At 51.1% G+C, this 20231-nt stretch overlaps 1 protein-coding gene across 2 annotated transcripts in view; it reads right to left on the minus strand.

The window, feature by feature from the left end:
* Positions 1 to 3040, minus strand: part of ACVR1 (activin A receptor type 1) — a 68105-nt gene extending 65065 nt beyond the window's left edge. The window contains exon 1 of one of the 2 annotated variants that reach the window (XM_055718359.1): positions 2828 to 3040. In XM_055718359.1, the coding sequence (XP_055574334.1) occupies positions 2828 to 2835 (8 nt within the window). In that variant the 5' untranslated portion in view covers positions 2836 to 3040. The remainder of the gene's footprint in view (positions 1 to 2827) is intronic. The other variant, XM_055718358.1, reaches the window with a different exon arrangement.
* Positions 3041 to 20231: the final 17191 nt, after the last annotated feature.

Consider the following 20231-nt stretch of genomic DNA (forward strand, 5'->3'; position numbering starts at 1 on the left):
CCGCTGTCAGGCTGCGGACACGTACAACGCAGCCTGTGAAAAGGAACACAGGAAAAGAAATCTTTTCCATAGGCTTGGGATGACAAATTTCATTTGGAGAGCTAGCCTCAAAAATAGATAAGTTCTACAGGAAATGGCTATTTTTAGCCCTCCCCTTTCACCTCAGCTCCTCAACACATTCACATTCTCCTGCGGAAGAATCTTTCTAAATAGTGTTAGAGGTGAGCTTTAGCAGGTCACCTCAGCAGAAAAAAATGCAACCAACTTAATATACTTATGATTGCTTACACTTCTGTATTAACATATATCAAATATCCAACTAGTAAGGCATAAAAAAAAAAAATCTCACATCCCAAAGTTAGTTAAATTGTAAGCTCCCAGAACATAATATGGCCAACGTTACTTCATGAGTTAAGTCCACAGATGATAAGGCTGAACCCTTCACGTCTTCACAGATACTTTTGGAACTAAGGCAGCCATCGTATTTTCTACGAAGAGTATAAATATTTAAGTAAGAACCTCAACAGCTACACAACCAAAATACTTCCAGTTTCCTAAGGTACATATAAAAATAAGTCATCAGAAAATGAGTTAGCAACTCATTTTACTTACTGTGCAAAGGAATTTATACAGAGACTGTTGCCCAGGAGTCTGGAAACATCATCAGCGCCAGGTCAGTAGGATTTCCCTTTCTGAGCTTGCAACTTTGAAATACATTATAAGACTTAAAACTAAAAATATGTAACAGTTTTCTTCCCTCAGGCTCTTTCATTTAAATAACAGCCTGCCCTTCTATAGTTTTGGCCTAACGATGATTTAGGCCTGTAAAAGCTGATTATTTACAAACTGAAATGGTTGAGGGGTAATCCAAGTCACAGCAACAAGCCTTAGTCCTGAAATGGAGACATAAGCAGACCAAATGACACACACCTGTCATTACAGTTTGAGAAGACAAATAAGCAAAGATTTGCAAGCAGTAACTACTCCCAAGTCCTGTGCCATCAGGCAAGGAGCAGCACCCCTGCAACTAAGCAAAGGAATGCAGATCTTATCCCAGCAAACAAAATACCGAGATGGAAGGCAAACCTCTCAAAACATTGCACGCACTTAACACCTCCGAGGGAGAGCACAGTGCATACAGGAACTTTTTGTTCCCCTAGAACAGAACTGCAACACCTCCTCCAAAAAGAGAAATTATGGTCATCAAAGGAACCAGACGCGCACTTGAGAGCTTTCCACATCCAGGATTCCAGGTTTCACTGATTTCAATTGCAAGGCAACCCAGGACTCTTCAAACAGTATTTGACCTTCAAGGACAGAACCTGGGGAGTATTTACAAAGTAGCTGCTGCATTCCAGGTCACTACTGTTTCTCTGAAGATGAAGTGTAAGGATCACAGCAAAGATCCTATTACAGGAAACAAAAGAAAACTGAAGATTTAAAAATAGACCTGTCACTGCCCACGGCAAAGTGCTACAACCATAGGAGTGTTCTTAAACGAAAGGCTGGGATCCTTGACAGATGAGCTTCAATGCTTATCATAAAACCATGAGATCTGAGGAAAGAGCCTGTTTTCTTCTGAATGCTCAATGCATCATTTCTGAAAAGTGTTTTTACACAAAAGTGCCAGGTCTGCAGCTCAGTACAGAAACTGAAAGTTTCCACATCAGGATGCCACCAGTAACACAGCTTCAATGAATTAGTCCCTCCAGCACACCTACATAAACCTCTACTCTTTCAAAACCTGCTGAGGACAAGTGTGTCTCTCAATTTCGTGAGAATAAAGTGGTTTAGCCCCAGTTTGCTGTAAAAGTGCTGCCAGAAATTAGTTATTTTAACACATTTTCATAGACAAACACAGTTGGAAAGACTGCCCAGGCAGCTTCTCCAACTATATTCATGTCCCAGATTTCACAGACCAGCATGTGGTTTTAAAAGCCTTGAGGTTAATACACAGATCTGAGCAGGCTGAAAGGATGACTGCCTGCTTCTAGAGACCCGTCCTCCATCACCAGCAAAAGTCTTGACAGGAGTTTAGGCAAGAGTCCCACCATCCCCTTTGTTTCCTCCTAAAATTCAAAGCTGCATGGCTATAAATAAGTCAGCCGACTGGAACCCCTGCTGCCTCACTGTGCAAGGTAGAAGTGCCTTTAACAGACTAATATGCACAAGAGACCTGCAACCTTCTCCTTCCTATCAGACCAGGGACCTTCAGCACGTTGACATTAACGACGCCGGCACGGCCACGCTTACAGGGCTCGTTCCGATGTAGCACAACTCTGCACCTCCGATTTGGGTAAGTTCACGTAGGTTTGGAAAAGGAAAGGAAACGGGCCCCAGACCGCTGCCCCGCTCCGCAGGCACGGCAGCCCGGTTTACCGGAGCCCAGAGCAACACCGCTAACCACTACAGGCGTGTTCTGCCACAGCCACAGAGACCAAAATCCTTTGTGTCTCTCCCTGCAGTCCAGGCACAACTCCGTGCGGGTGATGCGGCGAGACCCGCTGCTGAGGAACGCCGCGCCCCCCGCCTTCCCTTCCGCGGGACAGCCGCTCGCTCCCGAAGCCCCCCGGGCAGGGTGCGAGCCCCCCAGCAGCCCGCAGGAACAGTCCCGCCTGCGTCCCGCGGCGCTCCGCGGCCAGGGGCGGCCGGCCGGGCCTGCAGCGGGAAGGGGGGTGGCGACCGAGGCCCCCCAGCGTCCGCCCGGAGCGCCCGTGACGGCCCCCAGCTCCACCGGCCGGCCCCCAGCCCCACGGCCCCCCCTCGGCCGGTCAGCGGCGCGGCTGAGGCGGCTCCGCCCGCAGCCCCCCGGCCCGGCCCCGCTCACCTCCTCATCGCGGCGGCGGCGGTCGCGCTAGGGCCGCCGCGGCGGGCTAGCCATGGGCGGCGGGGGCCTAGGCCCGGCGCTCGCCCTGCCCGCGGCCCGCCCGCATGCCCGCGGCAGCGCCGAGCGGCGGCGGAGCGCTGACAAAGGGGACGGCGCGGCGGGGGCGGCGGCGGCAGCGGCGGCGGCGGCAGCGCCCCGCCCCGCCAATGGCCGCCGGCAGCCGTCACTCCCGGCCCGCCGCGTCACTTCCGCCCGCGGGCCGGCCCCGGCGTGAGGGAGCGTGAGGGGGCTCAGGGGGCGCATGGCCGCTTCCTTCTGTTACCGTGCGGGTGAGGCAGTGAGCAGCGAGGACCCAAACAGCCACCGGCCTGCGGGGCAGCGTGGCCCGCAACAGCGAGGGCCGGCAGGAGCGCCGCTGTCTGGCCCAGGGGCAGGGTGGCCACCGGGCCGCGGCCCCGGCAGCCGGGAGTGCGCCGTCGGGAGCAGAGGGCCGGCGGCTCCCCGACCCCGGCAACGGGAGCGCGCCCCGCCGGGCCTGAGGCGCGGCAGCTGCGCCGTGCGGCTGCCCTGGGCGAGGGCGTCTCCGGCTGCCCCAGGCCCAGCAGGCCCGCGGCGTCCGGGGGCCGCAGGGGGAGCCTGCACAGGCAAACGGCCGCCGCTTCCTTGCCTCCCCTCATGCTCCAACGCTGTCACCCCGTCATAGAGCCTTCTAGGTTGGAAAAGACCTTTAGATCGTGGAGTCCAACCATTAACCCAGCACTGCCAAGCCCACCCGTAAACATGTCCCTCAGCGCTGCATCTTTTAAATACCCCCAGGGACGTTGACCCCACCACCCCCTGGGCAGCCTGTCCCAGTGCCTGACCACCCTTTCCATGAAGAAATGTTCCCCAGTGCCCAGTCTGACCCTGCCCCGGTGCACTTGAGGCCGTTCCCTCTAGTCCTGTCGCTTGTTACCTGGGAGCAGAGCCCGACCCCCCTGGCTGCAGCCCCCTTCCAGGGAGCTGTAGGGAGCGATCAGGGCCCCCCTGAGCCCCCTCCTCTCCAGGCTGAACCCCCCCAGCTGCTCCCCCTCAGGCTCGTGCCCCAGCTTCTCTGGACGTGCTCCAGCACCTCAATGTTCTTCTTGTAGTGAGGGGCTCAAAACTGGACCCAGTATTAGAAGTCTGATTTGAACTTCTGAACCAAACACAGTCATAGAAGACCTCCAGATTTGTCAGGCATGATGTGCCCGTGTTGGCTGTCACCAGCCACCTCCTTATTTTCATGTGCTTATGCATAGTTGCCAGGAGGGTCTGCTCCCTGGTGTTGCTTGGGCACAGAGGTAAGACTGACTGGCCTGTTACTTTTCCCCCTTTAAAAACAGGGGTTATATTTCCCCTTTTCCAGTTAGTGGGAACTTAACTGGACTGCCACGACTTCTCAAATATATAGATAGTGGCCTAGCCACATCATCCACCAGTTCCTTCGGGACCTGCAGGTCCCATGGACTTGTGCAACTTTAGGTCCCTTAGATGGTCTCAAACCTGATCTGCTACAGCAGGCAGCTCTTCATTCTCGCAGTCCCTGCCATCGCCTTCTGTGACTTGGGTGGTGTGGCTGGAGCACTTGTCAGTGAAGACGGAGGCAAAAAATGTCATTGAGTACCTCAGCCTTCCTCACATCCTGGGTAACCAGGTCTCCCATTTCTGTCCTTGGAGACCTCCAAAGGACATGAAACCTGAAGGAAAAGCACTCAACAACAAGAATTGGACTGTGGGCAACTTTCACACCACCATAGGCTATGTTAAGTGTACCGTGATATCAACACCCCTATTTTGCTTGTTCTGGGTTGAACAACAGTCGCCATGCTAGTTGTGCTAAGTAAACATCACTGGAAGCTCCTGAAAAGGCATGGGTTTCCAAGGGGGATAATGAAGTAAATTTCCAGAACAGTTACATCTAATTACTATCAACAGGACACTTACATTATTACACGATGAATTAAGGACATGAAAACATACATTTTAAACAAGCCTGAACAACTCTGAGCAAACCAACCACATCAGAAATTCCCAAGTAATATTGACCTTCTGATGCGCTGCAACCCTTCCTGACTGCAGTCCTGAGATACAGGGCTTCCCTGTGATGCTCTATTTTTCCTCAAGACAGTGGCACGATGACAGAGCAGTCAGTAGCAGTGAGAAAGGCGAGTCCTATGACATCAGCAGCTCAGGCCTGGTGAAAACATTCTGTAAGTGCTCGTTTGTCAAACCCTGTCTGAAACATTAACTTTGTTCCCAAAGACTTCAGATTTTATCAGCTATTATGTGTCCCTGTGCAATCAGCTCAGGGCTGCCCTGCAGTACATTCTTACCTACCCAGGAACGTCATTCTGCACTTAGAGCTACGCTAGACTGTGTGTGTTTTCCCAGGCAACACCACCACGCACAGCTCTGCTGCAGATGGACATGGAGCCCCGTGGACTTTAACAACCCACAGCACATACCAGCAGGCGAACCTCAGAGGTTTCCTTCCCAGTCTAGGTGATGCAGACACCAAAGGTCTGTGCAAGGACAATGACAAAACATGTTCTTGTGATGGTAACAAGACCCCAAGGCTGGCTGAACCACTGCCTGCAGCTGTGGAGGCAGCAGGGAAAGATTTCAGGCCAGAGGAGATGCATGCTGTGCCCTGTGTCACTTCTATATTAGAGGACGTATTGTTCTTTTTCTCAACATGCAGCTCTTTCGAAGCAGTGACATGAGCATCTGCGAGACAGGAGGTGAGCAACTAAGAGGAGTGAAAACAGAAGACATGGAAACAGCATGAGTCAGGCTGGGACAATATAGGTAGTAACCACAGCGGTGGTGTCCAGGTGGGAAGTGAATGCTGGTTCCCTTGGGAAAAGGCAGGTGCACAGCGGCTTTGGGAAGTGTTCCCTCAGAAGCTTCTTTGCGCTCACAACCCATTTATGCACCACTCTCTGAATGGGGCCAGGGTTTGACTCATTATGAGTAATAGAAATGTTTTAAACAGAGAAAAGAATACTAATTCCCTCAAAAATACATCTAGGTCTACATTTGGCTCAACAGTACAAGGCCAGTAATTTTCCACAGTGTACTGCCAAATAACTGAATGTGACATTCAAGTAGCTTGTGTGTAGGTGTTCCTCAGGAGAAAATACAGCTCTACCAAGGACCATTTTTCAAAAGAGAAGACTAAAGGTTGAGTATCTAAATACAACTTTACAGAATCTATGTAAACAGCTAAATTTCCAGAAATGCCAAACTTCCCTTGAGGCTCCACAGGTGGTGCTGACAACCAACACTTCTGAAAATCTAGCTGCTTATTTGCAGCCTAAAGCACTTTTGAAAATAGTAGCCCACATGGTTAATAGAACTCATAACAAAGGGTGACATTGTTGGATTAAAAGCCATCTCTAACTAATGACAGGTTGCAGTACTTCCAGGTGGCATGAGAAACCGCATGGGTTAGAAACACTTCTCATGAAAAAGTTTCTACTTTACTTTTGGTAGAACAATATGAGTTTTGGAAACTCATTTTCTAAGTAACCCACCCATGGCTTGGTAAGGGACAGCTGTTGCTAAGTGCTCATTCAAAGACACAGGAGCCAGTGCTAGAAACTGGAATTAGTACTCAGCAGCTCCTGCTCACAGCCCCATGTAACTGTATCATGTACATTTTACATGCAGCTGATTTTTAATTAATAGTGAAGATGAGGGAAGGATTAGGTTAGTGAGATAATCTCAGCATAATCTGTGAACATGACTGTTCTTCTGTCCTTTTGAATACCACTTCTTATTCATCATCATAAGCACCCTTACAAATAGATTTGCTTTCCAAAAGGTGCAGTTTGGGGGTTTTTTTAATTATCTTTTCTATCAGTAGCATAACTGTTGATATGAAATTTTAATTTAAGTAGAATTTTATCTGTAATAACACTCTTTGGGGAGAAAAACAGGGCTGAAGTCTAAGATGAAGATCATGACAAGGTGTTTCGGTCAACGGCTGGCAGTGGCGTCTCAGAATCAGGACTGCTGGTTCTGCTGCTGACCAGTGGTTTGGGGAGAATCACAGGGTGCCTCTCTGTGTCTCAATTGCCACGATGGTATAGTGAGGGCAGTAAAACACCTCGCTTTTCAAGGGTTTTACAGTCCCCCAAGGAAAAGTGTTATGGATTTAATGAGCATAGTCATACATAGCTGACTTTGCACAGGTGTACAGGGAGTGACGCACGAATAAATCTGGGGTCTTCCTGTTCACGGCAGAGTACTTCTTGTAGCTACTGTTCCCATGCCAGTGTACAGTTCGTAACTTTTTTCCCAGATAATGTTTGTGTTAATCAAGGTGTCATAATGGCATGTCCATGTGAAAGGAGTACTATGTGCATAAATTGCCATGCACAGACATTAGAATAAACCCATTAATGTTCATGCAAATGTCACGCTCTTTAGAAGTATGTGGGTCCCAGAAAGCAATTGCAAGCAGAACACACCTTTTGCTGTAGAGCAGGTTCACCCTGTCATCCTTCCATGTAGAAAACTCTCCCAACAAGGCAGCAAGTATAGCAAAATCAGGCTTCTCTGTTTTGAAATTATTACCATGGTAACCTGAAACTCCTTTGTACTTCATAAATTCTGCCTCTCTCTGGAGCAGCTGAAATTTCAAGTAAAACCACTTTGCAATGCTTTGTGAGTTTAGAAACAGCTCGCACAGTTTGAAGATGACATAGAGGAAATTTTTGGAAGACTAAAGAGTTGTTGGACCCCAGACCAATCACCTCATTTAGTAAAATGATCTCCCTTTAGACTCCGTGGCTTTTCAATTGAATAGGAGTTTTGCCATTCTCACGAGCATGGTCCCAACTTGGCACATGCAGCAATTAGCCAGGTTACTTGGCACTCTTAAAGCATATCTACTTCAAGAAAGTTTGTAGGAATTTTCCTGTGCCAACACAGCTCCACGCGACCCCATGGGTGAGGGGCAGGAGGCTTCTTCATGTAGCAGGCAGCATGGCACCGATGCTGCGGAGAGGTGCACACCATTCCCCTCGCCGCACAGGAGAGGAGCGGGCAGGGCCGGGCTGCCTGGACAGGCACTGCTGCCAGCAGAATTGCGGTGGGACAGCTCAGGGTCAGCATGGAGCTGTTCAGCCTGTTCAGCCAAAAAAAACCCCACAAACCAACACTATTATTCCTTTTAAAATACACAGTAAAAGGTATTTTTGTTAAAGTACGTGAAATGAGGCCATACATGAAAAAGCCTACCTAATAATTACTTGGAGTGTTGCTAAGGTTTTGAACTCTTTTAGCATTATTAAAATCGGTGCATAAAGATTTTGCTTATGTGTTGGAGGTGAGCTGTGGTACAGAAATAATAATCCGAATGACCTTCCAAGCTGCTTCTTTTCATGAGTTATTTTCTTTTGCCTTGAGGAGATTTCTAAATATATATATATACATACATATATATATACATGCAAATAAGCAAATCTTTCAGTTGTAACGTAGCGACTGTTACATCACTGCCCCTTCCCAAGTGTACACCACAGCATCGTTTTGAGTACAGCTGCTGAGAAAACCCCGGGAAGTACTTGGGTTTGAAATTAAAGAGCTCATTTTAATATTTAGCTATGATAAATTTGACTGGGAGTACATGTATTTCATCAGGCGTCTGTGAGGCAGGCGCATGAGTCACAAAGGGAGCCGAGCTCAGGCTGCTGAAGACAGCCGGTGAGGCCTGTCCTAACAATTCCAGTGTGTGTATGCAAAACTCCCATTAATTCCTCTGAGGAGGTTTAATTAGCATGAGGATAGGACGGAGGACATGTGTGCTGTCCCAGCTGCTCTGGAAAGGGCCTGATGCCGAGCACCTTCTTTGCTTCTCCTTGTTCAGGTCCTTAGAGCACACATGTACCTTTATGTCATAAATCCCACGGACTACGGTGGTGTCAGGGAGCCAGGTACAATTCAGTATGAGCACAGAGAAGAAAACCCAACCCCAAGTAATTAACAATAACCTATAATTGCTACTAATTCGGTTTTACACAAATTACACAGTGTTATTAAATTAAGCAAATCATGTTCTTGCATCTGAGCATCAGCAGCATAACTCATTTTCATTCCATTTTTTAAAATAGTACTTGTAATTAGTCCTTTTTGCTTTCCAAACTGATCACATGCAACATTTTGTTTTCACCAAAACACCCACCAAGAAGTGTTCAAGTTCTCTAATTGCAAAGATTCACTTCACATGGCTGTGCAACTTCTTTCTGTTCTGATTGTTATTTAGGAACGGCCAACTGGAATTTATTGAAATCATGTCAAAATAATAAACAATTAAGATTGCTCCCCAGCTGGGTGGGAGACCGTGTGTGCCAAGTTTTCAGCTCATGAGGACTCTCACAACAGAGTCCCAGGGCACACGGCAGAACGCAGGAGGTCAGAGAAGAGCCAGCAAGCTCTTTACTATTTCAAACGCCAAGACTGTAATACAGGCGAGCTCTCCTCTGTGGCCACCAGTGCATCTCTGCGGGCACTGGCACGCCTCTGCTCAGCACCCCGCTCGGTGCCACACTAGGTGGGGTTTGCTGAGTGATGCACCAGCCCCTTCCTCCCTGCAACCCAAAGAATGGCAGCTGGGCTGTCCCCCCTGCCTGCTCCTGCTCGGCATGGGCATCCCCGGCGTGCCTGGTGCCAGCCCTGTGCCCCAACGGCCCTGCTGGCACAGTCGCCCCCTTCTCTTCCCACTTGGCTGGGAAGGGTGCTTTTTTTGGCCTCTGCTTCTGTCATCTGGCATTTAAATGTAATGAGATCTCTCATGGCTAACATTTATAGAAGCAAAATATTTAAGTTCCAGGGCTTGTAACACATGTTATTAAAGTCCCATTGCCAAGCCCAGCTGAAGACCCCCCAAGCCCTCCTCTGCATCACTTCAGGTCTGTGCCAGCAAACGGACATTACCCCTGGCTGCGCAGCAGTGGGTGCACTGCCAGGGAGAACCAGTGAGCACCACCGGCACCCTGAGGCAGCACTGGTGCCAGGAAGAAGAGGAAGAGCCCGCCAGCGCTCCCCCAGAGTAGCACCAGCCCTCGCAGCAGCAGCGTGGCAGCAGCAGCTGCCTCTGAGTGTACCCTCTCGGGGCTTTCACCACCTGCTGCTGGTGGGCATTTAGCTCGCAGGCACCACTGTGTGCTGGCTGGGCAGGAGGTGGTGGCAAGCTCAAACAGTGACAGCTATGTCACTTTCATCCCCGGCTGGGGCTTCGGCTCACCGCTGGGGCTGGCGCCAGGTGCTGGCTGCATCCAGAAGGTGCTGGCGCACGAAGGGCTCTGCAGGGTTTGTCAAATGGGTCCACGCAGTGAGGCAGAGGAGGAAATGGGAGAAGGACAAGCTACGGTCATCAGCCTGCCATGAATTTAATCAAAGGCAGTAATTAAAGAGAGAAAATGGTTTAAAGTGCCTGATTAAATAATGCATGTGCCAGGGCATGTATTTAAATGCCCACTGCTCTTGCTGCAGCCCTGGCAGTTAGTCTGCAAAAAACACCTGGAAAGGGAAGGTGGAGAGCGAGCATGGCCCAGTCTGCGCACACGGAGCCAGCACATGGCCTGTCCCTCACCCCTCCGTGGAGCCCGCAGGGCCAGGCTGCCCAGCAGGATGCTCCTGCCTTCCCGGTGCCGCTGCAGCGCAGGAGGGGAGCTGGGCAAAAGCACCGAGGCAAGCAGAAAGTGATGCCTCAGTCCCACAGCTGTCTAACAAAGATGTGTTCCTGACTTCTGAAAAAGCCTAAAGCGACACCAAAGGTTACCAAAGAGCCTTTTCTTCCTGCTTCTGTTTGACACTTCGTTACGATACCCTCCAAGCTTTGAAGGCTGATCTGGATCAGCCTGCGCCGGGGTGCAGCGTGTGCGGGCGTTCCTCCCTTGCGCACCCGGGCAGCTCGGCACCACCACTCCGTGGTGGGTGAAGGGCAACAGGAGCTCCGTCTGTCCCTCACCGGCCCATCCCGGCAGTGGTTTGGGGTTGTCCCAAAGCCACAGGTCCTGGACACCACAGGGGCTGTAAAGAATAAGAAGAGAGGCTTCTCATCCTTGTGGTCACAACAAGGAGCTTGAGATGTAAACCCCACAGGCTCAATCAGACAATAAAAAACCCAAACATTTTTAAGCCTCCAGATTTTTGAGCCAGTCTCCAGATCTGAACCAAGGGAGCCCTTACCTCTGCAGGAGCAAGGCAGGCTGCCAGCAGCCGCCTTGGCCACTGGCATCCTCTTCTCCCACTCGTCTTTTCCAGAACTTCCCACCTCACCATAGGCTGAGGAATCCCTCAAAGGTCTCGTCGCCTGCACCACCCCTAAAAGACCCACTCTGTGACAGATTTCTTCAGCCTTCTGCTTGGAAGCTGTGACCAGGCTCTGCGCTGGAAAACCACACCCAGTATTTTAAAGCAGCTCTTGGCATGTGCTCTTCTGCTCGAAGAGTAGACACAGGAAAGAGGACTGCAGTCAACAAACTTAGACCTAGGAGTGAGAGGAGGTATTGGATATGGGGGCTTGGCTCACCCTTTTACAACATCTGCCAAGCAGAGATCATGATTCAAATGCCTCCAGAGCACAGGGCATGAGATCAGAGCAGAAGAGGCTAGGTCCTTAGCGGCTCCTCCGAAGTAAAGGCTAAAAGGAGTGGCAGCCTCAGTATGAAGATAGTGCTCATAAATCAATCCTCATAAAGCCAGGCACCATTTTTATTTTCCTCTCTGACAGCTGATTAAGTAGCCAGTGAAGGGAAGATGTGTAGTTCATGGTCTGACTCAGGACAAGGAACCGAAGTCTGCTCGCTGTGATGCTTCAGAACAGCTGGGAAGGGAAAGAGGGAGAATGTCTGTTAATACTGGATGTGACAGAAATAACCCAGCAATATATCAGGGGGCAGACAGCCTAATGCAGTTAAGGGCAGCATGCGCTGTAAGATACCATTATATTTTAAATAATGCACTTTGGAACGTTCCCAGATTTCTTCAGAACTTGTGACTGGCGTGGATGAGGCTACAGCCTGACTTAAGTCCTTCTCTCTCGGACAAGCTCAACGTGACCCAGCTGGCCGCTGACCTGCAGGCAGCACAATTCTTTCTGGGGAGCACAATTGTGGTGTGCATGATGAAACATGGCTGAAATATACTGTGGTCCACAGCAAAGTGCCACTGACATAGCTCGGCTCCAGAGAGTGCTTGGGTGAGCTGGGTGCAGGGGACGGGAAGCAGTTATAAACAGTCGTGTATGACATCTCCTCCCCAGAACAGCTGCTTTCAGCAGATAGGAGTGCCAGCATGAAATAAGAAACAAAGCCAGCTCATCACTGTAAAAAGGATGCTTTGATCTACTTAATGTGATTTATTTGTTTTAGGCTTCTTTTTTGCAAAGCAATAAGGAAACTTCATAGATTTGGTGATAATCTGAGGCTCATCTGAAGGACAGAATCACAACTGCTGGCCAAATACAGGAAGTGCTTTCATGATTTCAAAGTGAGAGGTATATGAAAACTTAAAACAGCTACACAGAAAATATACTACATGCATACCTGACTCTCTTGCCACATTATAACCCTGCATAGTTGGATACTTGGGAATTAGAGAGTCAACAGCTTGTATATAAACTGTCCTGACGTTGTGAGTGCTGAAAATCAGGCTCCTCTGTGGATCAGTTGGTAGGCTGTCTGCCCTGGTGTACTTAATTAAATTGCCTTTGTCTCATTACGTGGGATGAGATATGAGCCAGCAGAGCTATACCAGGCATAGGGCTGAGCAGGCAGGAGGGCAGCAGCAGGGAGCACTGGGAACCCAGTGGCACACCCAGCATGCTTCTGCTTTGCTATGGTGCACAAATGGGCAGAACGAGACTCTTTCACCAATCTGCCTTAGTTTTGTCACCTTTGACCTGTCACCTCCATGAAAAAGCCACCAGAGCCACCACTCTACAAAGATATAAATGCAGCAGTGCTGCCATTGAAAAACATGAGCTACTGCCCAAAGCAATGAAAATGGCCTAAATGCAAGAAGTCCACACATTTACAGAAGGCTGCAGGGCAGGACTCCTCTGGAGTGCTAGGGATTTTTGCTGGGTTTCCTCCACAGACCCCAGAAGATGTCCACCTGCAGACCCTGTGTACCCAGCAGCATGGCACCACATCAAGTTTTGTTCCCTGCCTGGTGTCAGCTCTGCCCTTTCCAGGCCCAGTGTGCAGATACAAGAACTGGGAACATGGTAGGAAGAAAGCGTGAGCTGTGATTTTGCTTGGCTGTTGGGAAAGCACCTGCCTGCTCTTGGATGACTGGAGTACCGAGTGACCACAACTGGCCCTGAAAATGCTGCCAATGCTGAAAGTGACATGCCTCCCCAAGCCGGGCACCTCTGGCGCACTGCCTGCCCCTGCACCGCTCACCTGCTCAGCCTTCTGCCCACCCCAGCCCCCTGCCTGGTACACCCAGCCCCCTGCCCAGCACCTCCATCCCCCTGCCCGCCCTGGCACCCTGCCTGCCCCAGCCCCCTGCCCAGCACCTCCATCCCCCTGCCCGCCCTGGCACCCTGCCTGCCCCAGCCCCCTGCCCAGCATCCCCAGCCCCCTGCCCGCCCTGGGCCCCTGCCCGGCACCCTAACCCACCATGCCACATCCAGGCCAGGACTGGAGCTCGGCACTGGAAAACTCCCACCAGCCCTGGCTTTATTTCTGCTTGCGGAGCTTTCCCCCGGGCTGCCTGCATGACCAAGGTGGCCTGAGCTGCCCGGGAACAACCCTCCTTCATGTTTACAGAAACCGATCTTCAGTCCCCCTAGTTTTGTCTCTCAGGTCCAGCCCTGCTGCCAGGTTCTCCGTCCATCTCGCAGCACTGGGCTGACAAACCTGGGTTTGACTCTGCGGTGAGACACTCAAAAGCGGGTTGCTGCATGCACCCTCCTCTGGCATTTGGGCAATGGTATTTCTGAAATTCGGTATGGCAGGAAAGTAGGGCCAGCGGAGGGAAAGGGAGGCTGGTGTTGTTTGGGCCTGCAAAACCAGCACCCGGCCAGAGCCAAAGGGTGAGCAACTGCCCTGGCTGGGGATGGCTGGGGCTAGTAACACAGACCAGGGCAAAGGGAATAAAAGGGAAGTACTCTCCTGATGGGGGCTGCTTGTTTAGCTTTAGCTTTATAACCACTGAATTAAAAGTCTGTTCTAATAAAGGCAGAAGAAAATGAGCACATTTTCTCAAAAAAAGAATAGTTACTGAAATTAGTTCTGAAACTTTTATGTTTAAGAGCCTTTTACTGTGCTGTGCCTTATGTAGTAAAGGCAAATGAATAACACTCCCTGTAGTGGCCAACACCCTGAGCTGACAGGTATTTTGTAGGCAAATAAAGCTCCAGCCCCCAGGTTCACAGCTGCCCTCCCAGTCCAGCCTGCAGCCCACGCTGGAGCTGCCCATGCTGTCGCCACGCGCTTACTTGGGGGTCTAGCCCAGATCCCCACAGTCTGCAAACAAAGTGATAGCTCTGCACTGGGGATGCCGCTAAGGCTGGGTGGGCTGGTGGTGGGGTCACAACGAGGGATGAGGCCTCCCTGCGCAGCGCAGGGACATGCTGAGCTGCAGGAGAAAGCCAGCACTGTGCCTGGAAATGCTGCTCAGAGTCTGACCCTGTGCAGTGGTGTCCCCATACCAGCGGCCCCATGTGTCCCTGGCAGTGGGCATTGCCTGCACAGGAGCAGGTCCCCTGTGCACTCAGCCTCTGCTCTGCTCGAGCTGTGTTTCTCTGCCCCATGGATCCCCTGCTCAACACTGCAGTCCTGTGGGCAAAAAACCCCATCAACTTCATGGCAATGCAGCACAGCTCAAAATCTGTCATGAGCAGCTGAACTGCTTGTGTCCTGCCCTCGGGGGGCACAAGCCCTGACAAGCAGTGGCAGTGGCACCTCGTGCCCTGCTGGCACATCCTCAACATGGCACTGGGGTGAGCGCAGCCCAGCTGCCTGCTTTGGCCTGAGTTCTAGCACCCAGGAGGGTCCTGCATGCCACTGCATGCCAGCTTCAGTTATACCATCTCATCTTTCTATGCACTCTACTCAAACTCCTGATTAACTGGAAAAAAAGCAATTCATTTCAGCACAGGTCAGCTTCCCAACCCATTGCCAGTGATGTACCAGCACCGACCACCCTCTGCGTGTTTCAGTCGGGCTCAGGCTGCCAGTGGCTGTGCTCCCTCCTCAAGCAGCCCACCCGAGTTACTGGCAGTGCTGGCATCTCCTTCTGCCAGTGCTGCAACAGTGGGTCTCGCTCATGGTGCCAGGCCAGCAGCGCTGCTGGTGCAGCTGGGGTGACCTACACCTTCAGCCTGATGACATTGATTGTCAAATTAATTTTTCAAAAAGGCTTGGGATACACAGCTCAGAGTCAACTGCTAGTGCTGCCTTAAAGGCTGCTATTTTTATCACCTTGATAAAGTAATTACTGCTAGAGCTGGAGGTGAGCGCAGGAATGTAAATATTTATAAGAAGGAGATGCACTGCCAGCTTGGGTGACGACTGATGTTTCATTAGCACACCTGCCCAGCCTGCCTGGTCTGCTGGCTAGCACATAAATAATTGCACCAGAAGCTGGAATTGGTTTTACAGAAGGAGTTTGTACAGCGTCAAACAAGGTAAGCAGCACAAACAAGGTAAGGATTTCAGAGCAGCAGCGCCTGTCACAGCAACAGTGGGGCAAGTAATTAATAACCGAAGAGACAAAGAGCAGGGAGAGAAAACAGAGCATGGTGCTCCAGTCTTGTCTCTGCCAAAGCCCTGAGTCACCCAGCTGGATGCACTGGCTGGGGAGAGGGACCCGTCATCCTCCCTCCGGCTTGTCAGCACTGCTCCTTCCCTCCCAGTGGCACTGTGAAAGGCAGAAGCACCAGCACCAGCCACTTCCATCCGTCACTATTTGTCTTATTTTGGTCAGTTTGCTTCATGTTCAGCTGCACCGAGTCAGGGAGGACGGCCTGTTCCTCCACAGGCTCAAGAATGAACCGAACGGCTTCATTTTCCTCACTTTCACATTATGTTTCCTCAGGTGGTTCTTTGTAGATTGGATATAGTGCGTTTGTTTTGCTCTTCAGCACATTCATTGAGTTGCTTTTACTGTTTATTTTCCTGCCTTCACTGTCTTTGGTAGCAGAAGTGTGCCTGACGCACAGCCTGGCCGAGCATTTGCTGGCTGCAGAGCAATGTACCCTCAGTGCCTCCAACGGACCGTGCTAAGTGTCCCACACACACCTGGGGACCCCAGACACATGAAAACATGCATGTGCCCCATACGTGCTGCAGACTGCCAGCTGGCCTGGCCGGAGCACACGATAGCAGCAGCAGGCTCCGTTTCCACGGGGCTGAGCACAGTGTGAGGATTACCTGCCACGGGGCAGATTTGGGTTCATCACCACAGATCTGAACAAGCTGATCTTCACGGAAAATGATTCTGCTCTGACACCTGCAGCTAGTCAGCACGGGAAGCCATCATGGGGCTGATTTTACTTAAGGCAAAAATGTCTGATGAGAAATGTGACGGCTTCGGTTAACCCTGCAGATGTCCCCATCGCATGTCTAATCACTCGGTTTTTCATCCTGCTGTAGCTGAGCATGTGACACCGCAAGCTCTGAGCAGAGGCGGATGCAACTGGTCCCTCGGCAGCAACCTACTGCCAGCGCCATACCCGGCTGCAGCTGGGGGGAGGCAGCTGCCAGACAGGGGTGCCCGCCGGCTGCTGCGTGCATCCCGCACGGACAGCACGGACTCCGCAGAGCACCGCAGAGGGATCGGGTGCCTGTGGGCATCACCAAATCACAGACTCACAGAATGATCAGGGTTAGAGGGCACCTCTGGAGGTCATCTAGTCCAACCCCTTGCTAAAGCAGACTCACCTAGGGCAGCACTCTGCCCCACTGAGAGCGTGCTCAGCCTCTGGCACCCAGTGCAGGCACTTGGCGTCTCCCTGGGCCAGGTTTTTCTCCACCCACTTCAGCCACCTGCTCTGCCTCCTGAAGGTGCCTTTCCCAATTGCCCGAGACTGTCCTCGCTTTAGGCTTGGGCCAGGTCCCTGCAGTGGCTGTACCCGCCGTTTTGTGCAGGTGAGTGGCTCAGCCCAGACCCCCCTGTCTGCCCACGGCCACGCGGGCTGCTCCCCCCAGCCGCCAGCTGAGCCCCCACTGGCTGCGCGCTGCAAATTGCATCTTTCATCATTGTCTCTCTGAAAGTGGCTCTGTGCTGCTGTGCATTTTTAAATAGCTGGCATGGTCTAATAAAGAGCTGGCTGCATATCAGTGATAAGTAAGAGTTTATCAAAACATGCCAAAAAAAAAAGGGGGGGGGGGGAAGATGGGGGGGATTAAGTCTCTCCCTGTGCCTACGGCATGAAGAAACATTTCCACACAAGGTGGCACCTGTCTCCTTCCCTTTCAGCCTCACTCGGCAGAAGCTAAAAGGTACCTGAAAATACTCTCTGAAAATTTACTCCTAGCAAACTGGACTCATAATTCATCATTAATTCACTCATTAGCGATTTTTTTTTCCTAGGCACTAACAATCAGGAATAGAAGTAAATTTTGCCATGACCAGCACTGGTATTTAGCAGTGAGGAGCAGGCAGGACGGATGAGGCTGACAAAAGCTGAGTCAGCACCCATGTGCCCCAGCTTTGGGACAGGCAGGCTTTCACTCAGAGCCTCCCAAGGCCCAAGGGTGGTCCCGGGAGCCAACAGGGAGCCCTGTCCAGCCACCCCCGGCTGCCTGAGCTGGTACAGGGACACCCCTGGCCCCCAGCATGTGAGCACTTCATGTCCCACTGCAGATGGAGAAAGAGGTTGATCTGCTCCCAGCAGATCTGCCCTGCACTTTATCTGATGGAGCTTCATGTTTTGTGCCTATAATTTTAAATCACAATTAAGGTATTTTAGAAATTTTTTTCATACACAGTGCAGACCAGTTATAGCTCTGCTGACGTACAATATGCATTTGCATTCAAATGCCTGATGCTGAAGAGGCCTGCCTTCCACTGCAGGCTTTTGCTTTTGATCCTGACCTTTCCACACAAAGGAAATGCAAAATATAATTATGTATTAGAAATACAGGGGAGCTGGAAATAGTTTCTTGCATCAAGTAGTGAGATGGTAACACCACGGTGGCCTGGCTGAGCTGCCCAGGCTGTGCTGGGCAAGGTGTTCACTGCCTGTGCCAGCAGGATGGCCCAAGTCTGACAGCCCAGTGTGCCCATGCTCATCCTGGCATCCATCCCAGAGCTGTTCTGGAGCTGGTCCCATGGCTGCTAAACTCAGGGAGTTAATATTGCAGGATTTGTTTAGATTAGCAGACTTCAGAGAACAGCTGTTATCAAGCTGCTATGAAGGAATGACAAAGATAGTGCCTCTGTCATGTTTTCTGTAATAAACTAAGGATCCTGGTTATGTATTGTTGGCAAGGAGGCTTCCCGTTCTTCAGGGTCCTCTCAAAATGCAACAAATGCTTCACCAAAGGCTGGGACTGGCTGTCACGAGCACATCCCTGGGCCTAACCTCATCACCAGCTTGGTCCCGTCCCCTGGCAGCATGGGGGAAAGCACAGAGTGCCCTGCACCAGGGCACAGCACAGGCAGGGCACAGCCCCAGCACCCAAAACCCTGGCACACACAGCCCTGGGCCCCCAAAACTCCAGCACGTACAACCCTGAGCACCCAAACCCTGGGCCAGGCACAGCCCTGGGGCATGTACAGCCCCCCTGGCTGTACAGACTTGCTGCGCAGAGCCTTGCGTGTGCTGCAATGCAGAGCTGCTCTTAGATTAATTGCTCCCATTGCAGGGTCCCACATGCCATGCTTGCCAGCAGCACCAGTTAATGTCTTTCCCAATACCAAGTGGAAGTTAAAGTTTCAGTATTTCTCCCCAAATCAGAGTGGGGTTGGGGTAGGGGTAGACTTTTTAGTGTGTCAAAGCACTGTGCTCCAATCTCAACTTTTTTAAAATGGCCTTTTCTAATATAAAAGGAAATATATTTCAAAGTAATGAAGTTCCTACATGGCAATCTAGACATCACGTTCTGAAAATGTCAGCTTGGGATGACATTAATGAATCATTTTTTGTTTGGGCATTTTGCTGATGTAGCAATTCATCAAAACGGTCTGTCTTCACCGAAGAGTATTCGCTTTTGACGAATTGGCCTTTCACAATGGGAAAATGGTCTGTGCGAAAACTGCCGACAGCCCCAGCCAGCACGGTGCGGTCGAGCCCCTTTTTCCCTCCTAACCGTGAGGGCTGTTGGCTGCAGCCCGCACACGCCCACAGCACCACACGCCGGGGCTCAGGCCCCAGCACCTCGGCCCTGAAGACGCGTTGGTGCCAAGCGCTGCAGCGGTTAACCACCAACTGGGGCGATGCTGCCGCACGCTGCTGCCATGTGCCACTGATGGAAAACCCTGGTGTCGGCAGTGGGGCGTGTTCTGCCCCAGCACACTGACTGCTCTCCGTTTGGCTGTTTCACAACTTGCCCGTGGACGCGGGGCCGGCTCCTGGGCTCTCAGGGCTTGCAGATGGGAGCGTGAGCTGGGGCTGGGGCAGAGGGCAGGGGTCGCTGCCAGTGCCCTGGGCTCTCCCCTGCTCCCACCCCCAGATTTCAGGGGTGACATTACTTTTGATTCACCATTTCAGCACACAAAGCTGTGAAAGTTCATTGCAGATCTCATGAACAGTTGCAGGGTGTTACTGCATGGAAGTAGCACGTACTTCAGCTGAATTGGTTCAGATTGAAACCCATATGAGTGAGGGCTGGGGCTGAGGCATAATTTACTTAAATTCCTGCCTCATGAAACGTAGCTACGATTAAATATCCCATTTCAAAATCATCAGGAAAATCACATCAATACTTCAGAAACTCTGCTGCTACTGTAAAGTGAATTTTTGTGTTCCCGAGTTGCAGGAAGCAGAATACTTACGCTGCAAATGGATTTGAATATAGTATGAAGAAATTCATGAGTTCTCTTTCTGCAGCTAAAACCGCCTTCTTTTCTGGCACATGGCAGCCTATGGAGGCACTGTGTTTCTGTGATGGCTTGGGCATATCTAACAGGCGTATTTGCAGAACAACTGGAAGAATGACATTAAATTGAATAACTGAAAGACTGGAATATACAAATATACATACACCGTTTAGTTTGTCCAAGACTGCAGGTGAGGTCTGACCTCACACAGTAACCCCAATTCAGATGGGGGCTGGCCCAGGCGACCTCCTTGGATCCCGTCCAGCCTGGCCATGCAATGGCTCAGTGCTCTCTCCAGAAACTGTGCCACGGGGCCAACATCTGCCAAAGCCAGCGAGGTTCTCCAACGTGCAGGTCCTCTGATGATAAATTCATC

The sequence above is a fragment of the Falco cherrug genome, chromosome 8, assembly GCF_023634085.1.
Source record: "Falco cherrug isolate bFalChe1 chromosome 8, bFalChe1.pri, whole genome shotgun sequence".
Lineage (NCBI taxonomy): Eukaryota > Metazoa > Chordata > Aves > Falconiformes > Falconidae > Falco > Falco cherrug.